The 8,839-nt window shown below is 38.9% G+C and overlaps 1 protein-coding gene across 1 annotated transcript; it reads right to left on the bottom strand.

The window, feature by feature from the left end:
• Positions 1–267: 267 nt before the first annotated feature.
• Positions 268–2,451, bottom strand: GJE1 (gap junction protein epsilon 1). Its single transcript, XM_044775924.2, has 3 exons — positions 2,197–2,451; positions 1,337–1,519; positions 268–770 (listed from the first exon to the last, which is right to left on the bottom strand). The coding sequence occupies exons 1-3, from the start codon at positions 2,233–2,235 to the stop codon at positions 378–380; spliced, it is 615 nt and encodes a 204-aa protein (XP_044631859.1). The 5' UTR covers positions 2,236–2,451; the 3' UTR covers positions 268–377.
• Positions 2,452–8,839: the final 6,388 nt, after the last annotated feature.

The raw sequence follows: 8,839 nt of genomic DNA, 5'->3' as shown, positions 1-8,839 counted from the left end.
CTCCCTGAGCCCTGACTTTTCACTCTGTGTAAAAGCTATAATAAAAGTTTCTCCGGCCACAAAAATATTGTGATCGATTAAGATTTTATGTGTGAGAGAACTTTGTAAAAGTACTATTTAAAAATGAGTTAACATTATTTCTGTGTATATTTTCTAATATGTGCCAAAGTTAAAACAGAATGAAACGTTTGTTCAAGCATCCCTGCCTTAGAACTTAGTCTTCTATTTTATATTAGATATAAATTCCAGACACACTGAGGTAAGTTTAAAGAACAGATATTTATGTTTGAAATTGAGATACTCAATGAATAAGATATAACTAAATAAAGATGATTCATAAATAAGTGTGGCATGACAACAGGTAATCCAGCTTTTGGTCACTGTCTAATTAGAAAGCATCTTCTAAATATGATCTCAAAAATCTCAGCAACACATAAGACCATTGTAATTACAGTAAATGTATACATTGCAATGAGAAAAATTGTCTTCTCCAAATGTTCTGGCACCATGCATTGTACAATAGTAAACTTTCCTCCGAGAGACCCAGCATCACACAGGTAGAGAGGTTTCACTTGGAAACCAAAGAGGCGTGTTTGGAGCCAAAATGCTATCACCTCCAGGCTAATCCTTAATAAAACAGAGAGGATATAAAGCACAGAGTAGATGGGCTTCTGAAGGATGCATTCTTGATTGATGCTTTTACACGCAGCATAAAGATGGAAAATAGCTCCAGGAACCAGGACAATCACTAGTTGTAAAGCCCAGAACACCTAAAGTATGTCAGAAATGTCTTAGTCAAATCAATCAACACGTAACCAAAAATATGCTAAAAATATTCACTGACTCTCAAGAGAGGCTGACATAAAATTCTAAGTTTCATGTCTTATAAAGATAATAAATGAAGATAATAATGTTGAACATATCTCATTTAATTACTAAGATGCTTAAAACTTTAAATATCTTAGTAATTGTGAAAATATCATATTTTACTGTCATCAACTACCAATTACTAATTATGATGAAATATTTTAGTAGCTGCCCAATTTCTATTTTCTAATTACAGTCCTGGAATATAGATAGATCAACATCTATTGTCTGTTTTCGCTGTATCACTATATCTATAATAGAAAATAGGATGCTGGAGTTGGAAGAAACTCTTGACCAACTCAAATTAACTTACCTGAAATATACAGCCAGTTAGAGAAAAAAAATAATAATCCTAGAAATAAGACCTGTTAGGGCATTCTTCATCTTATCATGACATTATTTTACATTTAAACAGAAAACAATTTTATTTGGTGTAGAATAAGGTTTACGTGAACACAGAAAGGCTTACTTGTGGAGTGATTGGCCTGAACTGACTGTAACAGAAGAGGTTAATTTCTCTCTTGTCGGGATCACAGCTGAAGTGCTGAGCCTCATTCCCATAGACTGCAAAGCCCAACACCCCAAGGAAGAACATTCGGACGGATCCAAAGAACAGCGTGTGAAATTGACCGATCACCGTTGGAGGCTTCATCTGTTACGGTTTTAGGAGAAAAAAAAACCTTTTAGAAACAAACGTTAAAGGAGGACATTTTAGAGGATGTTTTCATTATCACATTTTTAAAAGTTTAAGATTCATGAAGTTTTGAGGCGCGATAGAACCTTAGAGATCATCAAGCCCAATGCAAATCTCACGTTATAAGATTTCCTACCCTTTTTCACTCCGAAACCATGAAGGGCAACAGTCAAATAGGGACATGCTGTTAACCAAATGTATGATTCTGGAAATATTTAAAAGCCTTTGAAGTCAATTAATAGCTCCTATCCCTGTAATCCTTTTGTGATAAAATCCAGAGAATCTTAGGATCTCTAGTACCTCTTTTGGAAAATTAGATAACAAACAAAACATTAAACTCATTAGGATGCACACTATCCTAACAACCAGATGTTTGTTTAGTTGTCATTACTGTTTATTTTCTACTTATCAGTGATCAAATCAGAGAGAGCGAGCTACTTTAAAACACCAACAGCTAAAAGTACCTCCTGAATTATTCTAGTCATAGTTTTAAATTCAGAATACTTTGAAGTATCTGGTTAAGATTTATATTATTCTCCAGATACGTAACGGACCTTAGTCATCAACACCCATGCAAATCAGGTTAAAATACACAGAGAGGATTCATACAGTTTGTTTTTTTGTCTAATACTTACACATCCTTCATAAAAGTTTTTGATGTAATTTAGAGACATGTCTCAGGAGCTGGTATCCTGGCATCCCTGTGGGGGAAATCTTGACCCACTTGTCAGTTCGCTTCCACCAGAATCAAACTCAAATTCTGTCATGACTCCTATAGTAGAAAGCATTTATCACTGCAAATGACTCTCCCCTCCTCCTTTTCTGTCTTTTTCTTTTTTTTTTTTTTTCCTGGATCTCTGGGGCCCCAGTCAATTTTCCTATCTCTGTCCCAAAACAAAACAAAAACCAAGAAACAAAAGCCGAGGGCATGTGGTCAATCTAATAATCCCTTGATTTACGCTGTCAGCACAGCTAGTGAGCCAGACAGGAGTGCCAGCAAAGCAAGAGGCCAGCAAGGGCTCAGAGCACTCAGTGCCTTTCAATTACCTGAGAATTTCCTGTATGTAAATCAGTGGATCCTCAGCTTAGAGTTTTCCATTTAGGTGTGTCTGAAAACACAAGTACATGAAAAATTTTCCTGATTCTTTCTTGTTTACCTCTATGGAATAGAACTAATTTCTGGGAAGTTTAAGAAACTGTAATCCAGGCTATGATAGCTATTACATCATTGAATATTACTGATGTGTTGCTGTATTTGTCTTTTTGCTGCGTGCTTGCCACAGACGTGGAAAAATCTGCAATTAGATCTCTGTTCTAAAGAAAAGGATAGGGTACTGCTAACTGAGACAAGACTAGCATCTAGCCCTCCCTTTCTTTTGTCCTTGAGTAGATGCATCATCTGCTAGACATTGTTATGGGTGCTGAGGAATCAGCAGGAGCCAAGACAGATAAATAGCTGCCTTCTAACTGGTACATCTGCTTGCTTTCTTCCATCAACCTGGAATGCCGTACAGCCAATGGTGGGTCAAATCTGCTTTCTTCACCTGCTTTTCTCATCTTTGTTTTGTTTGTGATCTGAGAAAGTTGTAACTCCAGACAACTTCATTACTCTCCTCAGCCAATGGAGAAGTGACTGCGTAACACACGTAATTGTAACCAGTGAGCAAGGGGCAGTGGCCTCATTGAATCCGAGCGTCGTATTGGGTAGGAAAAAATAAGAATTGGGCAACATAATGACCTGTCAGAGCTGTTGGATAAGAGAAATTGGTACATATTCTCATCTTCTCAGAAACGGAATTCCAGGTTTGCTATGTGTTGATTTCTTCACAGGGGCATCCAAAAGCCAAAACAATCACTTGCATGGGAGGAATTCTGCTTTGACTTCTACCCTTGTACAGTAATGAATGTTTTTGTTTAGACAAATATGTACAGGTGTCAAACATGTAAAAATCATCAAAGTTTTCCTGTGTTCTTTCGGAGATGAATAAAATTGGCTTGAACTTTAATTGCATGTGTACAAGAGGGAAATGCAGCATCATTTTCATTGTTGGGATCCATGAGGGGCCAAATAAATAGTACTGGTATTCCACTTACAGGTTAAGATCCAATTGAATCATAAAACAAAGGAATAAGGTAGATGGTGGCCAAATATAACGCTTATTACCCTCTTACTACCATAAAAATTAAGTTGGAAGAGGGACGTGGCTTATTACTTTGGGAAAGTGTGATTCTCAGACAGGCACAAAAGCAGGCCTGGTCAATGCTGTATCACAGTGCGTTTCTGCATGGGATGCCCCCTGCCTCTGCAAGATTTATCCATGGGAAGAGCTGAGTGGGACTTCTGAACTCTGTGAGCAACTTGCTCCCAAGGGGAAAGTGCTCAGAAATAAATGTTCTACGCCCAGTTTCACCTTCCAAATGTAAGGTAAACCCACTAGATAAGATGGTGGATATAGTGAGGCTGGCCTCACATGTGTGGCAATTGGTAGGGCTGTTAACTAGGGTCGACCTGAGCTTCTTTACATGCTAACAGTTGCAGGTTTCCAAAAGCAGCAAAAGAGGGGAATCCTCAATGTGCAAGCATTATCTAGGCCTCTGCTTGTTTCATGTTACGTTAGACAAAGCTAATTTCAATGCCAACCCAGACTCAAGACACAGCTTCTACCTCTTGTTGGATCTGAAAGTCATATTGCAGAGTATGCCCTCTGATCACATATATTCATATCCTTCCCACACGTCTTCACTCTCATTCCAGAACGTCAGCATTCTCATCTAATTACAGCGGTAAGATTAAAGTCCAGGCTTTTGTGATTTGCATCATGTGTAAATCTGGATGTGGCTCAGAAGTGACTCCTGATGATCCAGAATCTAATGAAACAAAAGAAAAATCATCTTCCACACAACTCCAATGTACAATGGTGATAAGGGGTGGGATGATTCCAATAGACACTTTCACTCCAACAGTGGGAGAACAGGAGGCACACTGCTGTCAGTGATCCATAACAATTCTGAAATCTTGCAGGAGAACTATTGCCAGGTCTTCTTACTCTGGAGGCAGGAAGTGTTCTGTGATTAAGGCATAGACTATCCCTGAAAGCTGTTCCCCAGTTCACTATACTCTGCTACTTAGTGGAAGTAGATCCCTGATTCATTTTTGTCAATGGCCTGTGGCTCCATCCTCTGTGTTCTTGGCTGAAAACATGGTCTGTTTTCATTTAAAAAAAGTGGCTGTGTTTGAAGCTGGTTGGCTTCCTCAGGCTGCTTCCTGTTAGAAGAAAGTTGGGGGACCAGAAGTCTTTTTTACATTTGAACATTATCTGTACCTTTTAATCCAAATTAGTAGTTCTTTTGCTGGCATAATTCTCAATCACTTTTAGAGTTTTCTACGTATCAGGTTTAATGCAATTAGTTTGAAAAAAAGTCACACCCACAGTTATTTTTAAAGACATGCCTTTTTTTCAATACTTATCCATTTGCTGCTGTTTTTAGATTCGGCTTCTCTGAGACCATGCTTTTCAAGACTTTTGGAAAACTTTGTCTAGTTGAGATGGTCACTGGTCATGCCTTAAGTATTTGAGAAGTCTTATCAAGGATGTTATAGACATACTACTGGTTTGCTTTTTACCCTGAAACCATGTTTTACACTAGAAATTTTTACCAGCCAGGGACACTAGGAATGAAAAAAATAAAATAAAAGAATTCCTCTGTAGAAACTCCTGATCCCTCTATATTTTCCCCAAAGTTTGCTTGCGAGCTCATCTCTAGGCTCCTTCACTAGGTAATCTGTCTCTTCCTCTATCTTATCAAACATGACTGGGAGTGCCAAACTCTTACTTTTACTGTTCTCTCTGGATTGCACCTTAGACAAATCCAAAATTTCACTGTACATTTTTAATCTTCTATTTCAGGTGACTGTTGTGTCAATTGTTTTACTACTGTATAATAGGGGTCAACAACTCCAGGCAGCCACAGTAAATTTCTCACTGCTTTTCCAGCCCCCACATATAGTTTCTCATTGCTTTGCCTGCCTCTGGTAATAGTTGGTTACTTTTTACCTCTGCCTCCTGGTGGTCCCAAAGATGATGCCACATTTTAAAACTTTTGTTATAGTAGCACCTGACCCTTGGTACTAATATCTGTAGCAGTTAAGAATTTTTTAACAGCAAGTCATTCACATATAATGGCCAAACAACAAGCATTTATTTAGCTCATGGTTTGGGTTGGCTCAGTTGATCTCTGCTGGGTTCTTACACATGTGTGTGGTCAGTCAGCAGGTCAGCTGCCAGGAGGACTATCTAGAATGACTTCACTCACATGTCTTGTGGTTGGCAGGCTTCAGCCAGAGTGATCAGGGTGACTAAGGCACTGGTCTCCCGTCATCCCGGAGACTAGCCCAGGCTTCTTCTTATGGTGGGGATTTCAGAGTTCCCAAAGCAGCAAGAGCGGAAGATCCTAAATGTGTAAGAGTTTCTAAGTCTCTGCTTGCTTCACGGATGCTAATGTCTCATTGGCCAAAGCAGGTGTCATGGTAAACCTGGATTCTAGTTCTTAATAGGAACATCTGAAATCACATTTCAGTGGCATGGATGTGGAGAAGCGAAGAATTTGCAGTGAGTTTACAATCTACCACGTGACTGGGGGAAGTAATTGAGGAAATCTAATAGCCAAGAACCTTGCCTGTTTCAAAATGCCATTTGGAATCATGGCTATGTGCTTTCTTCCTAGAGAAGCCTAGAATCAATAAATGAGAACTAAAGTTTGAGGTCATGCCTGTGTGCTGTTACACTAAGCCCCTCCTTCCTGATGTGGAAGCAGCACGAGAAGGACTAAAGCTGATGGGAAAAAAAACTCTCCTACAGGAAAAATCTAGTAATAATGTATTATGCTTATTGAATCGTTTCTATTTGCTACTAAGTGTTTTAAACAAATTATCTCCCTGAATTCTTATAACTCCATGAAGTTCATAGTCTTATAGGTCTATTTCTAAAATAATTTAAACAAAGTTACGGTTGGTAGGCAGCAAAACCAGGTAGTGACAACAGTGGATGAGTTACTCGTTGTTATCTAGTAGGCTACAGGCACATGAGAACGTTATTAGGTTGATTGCTAGGCTCTGAAACATGGAAATTAAGAGGAAATAAACTTGGGCTTTCTTATTTTCTCCTCTAAAGAGCTCAGGGGGTTATTGGGGTACACAGCAGCTGGAGGGTGCTGCAGAGCTTGGCCCTTATTCCGTGCTCCTGGCCAGGTCTCATTGTAAAGAGGAAAAGCCAAGCAGAGAACCAACCAAGTCTAACATGTGCCAGGGAGTACTTGAGATGCATGGAGGACTCTATGGAAATGAATTTAGGTGACGATTCTTCCTCATGTGGTGTCAATGTGAGGAGGAAGCTCCACGTGGCATCTAAGGTCATGGGCTCTGGAATCAGAAAGCCGATGTTTGAACTCTCGTTTCACCTCTTGGCTAGATCTGAGATCTGAAGAAACTTACTGACCATCTGTGAATCTCAGTTTCTCCATCTGGAGACAACATTAGTATTTACCTCATGGGGTGTGTGGTTGCGGATTTTTAAAGCATTTAGGGAACATTCCTCCTGTCTTTAATGAGAGCCTGAACCATCTATCATTTTCTCTTAGCTTTTCCTTGTTATGCAGACTATAGAATATTAACAAGTTCATAATCCTTCCTATGCAAGAAAGAGTCGCTACTTTCTTCAGTGTAAGGAAACTTTGTGTTGGCCGGAGCAGGAATGCTTTAGGGAACGATGGATAACATATGCACATCCCATGTCTGTTTTCAATTTCTCTCCTCTCTCTCTCTCTCTGTTTCATCTTGTTGGGACAGGATGTCTCTTTCTTTAGAGTCTATTAAGCTGTCAGGACATGGACTTCTGCTTGGCAAGGACTGGTAGGATTATACCCCCAGGGGCTTTGAGTAAATTTGATCATTAAAACCTGCCTCTGCTCTCCCAGCCCCAAAGATTTAAAAAATGCCCAGAGTACGTCCATTGATTTCCTGAGTAATTGGCCTAAAATTTGAGGCAGCTACACCAGTTTACTTGCTCAAACTTGCTTAAAGCTTTTAACTTCAGAGCAAGGAATGAAGGCAAGCTCAGATCTGCCACTGCTACTGCTACATTGCTACCACGACTACTACCACCAGCACACACACCCAAGTTGCTGACATCTATTGATCACTACTATCTCCAGTACTTCTCTAAACCCTGGAAGTCATATATAGTCTTTTGACAGATATTCCTGGTGTCCTAAAACTTCTGAGATTAAAAATGTTTAAGATCTATGCCATCCAACCCATAAAAGGGTTGAACCTCTAATTTTGTGCAGAATGCAAGACAGGATTGAATGAAATAAAAGTGTAGAAAAGCCCTACACATGATGGCTAACACATGAAAATCAATCCACATATGTTATTCATTATTACTATTTACAATCTGCTCTAAATTCATACTTTAACATCTAGGTGTATTTCTTTAGAGCTATGCTTTTCTAGGTATTTATACTTATTCACTCATTTTTTCATTCGCTCAATAAATAGTGAGTCCCAGTTGCTGTGTGAAGTGCTGGGAATGTGTGAGAACAATGCATTCCCTGCTTCATGGGGCTCACATAAGAGCATGTGTGCTTGTGTGTGTACATATGTATGTACATATATAGTTGTACTGAGAATTTGCCTAAAATTAGGCATCATTTATATTTAATCCTTCAGAGTAGGCTTATAAATGATCTTGGCTTATTTTACATCTGGCAAACAAGGAGAAATGATCTCTGTGTAACTTTCTCCTCTAACTCTTTTTGATTCTCAGAACTTTGCATTGCATTACAGTAATTTATACTCTTCTTCATGAGATGCTGATGACTGTTGAATGAGATGGAATAGAGGTCAATTTAAGTTCTTGCAATAGGATGTTTCACAGGAGGACAGCCGAGATAAGGCAATCTGGATAGCTGCCTCAATTCATAAATCACAATCCTTAACCAATTCACATCTCATTGAAATCTCTGACTTGCCAAAATTGGGTTTGTCTTTCTGCAGGAATAATTTATATTTTCTGGAATGGAATTGGGATGGCTTAGCAGAAAGGGTCAATGACCAATAATGTTATTTTAGGCAAATGATTTAACCTTCTGGGTTGTGTTTCCATTTCTCTAAAAGGAATAGACTTGATTCTACAATCTGTAAATAATTGTACAGTTCTATAGTTTTATGATTCTAAGTCTTAGAACCATACTTGGAACTGTTGTGCTAGCTCTGAGATT

Source organism: Equus asinus, chromosome 1 (genome assembly GCF_041296235.1).
Source record: "Equus asinus isolate D_3611 breed Donkey chromosome 1, EquAss-T2T_v2, whole genome shotgun sequence".
In the NCBI taxonomy this organism is placed as follows: Eukaryota; Metazoa; Chordata; class Mammalia; order Perissodactyla; family Equidae; genus Equus; species Equus asinus.
This window is presented reverse-complemented; position numbering and strand designations above follow the sequence as displayed.

Coding starts and splice junctions, on each gene's coding strand:
- GJE1 (XM_044775924.2), bottom strand. CDS start 2,235: ATGTCTCTAAATTACATCAAAAACTTTTATGAAGGATGT. Junction 1,520..2,196: donor AAAACTTTTATGAAGGATGT/GTAAGTATTAGA, acceptor AAACCGTAACAG/ATGAAGCCTCCAACGGTGAT. Junction 771..1,336: donor TCAGGCCAATCACTCCACAA/GTAAGCCTTTCT, acceptor GACATACTTTAG/GTGTTCTGGGCTTTACAACT.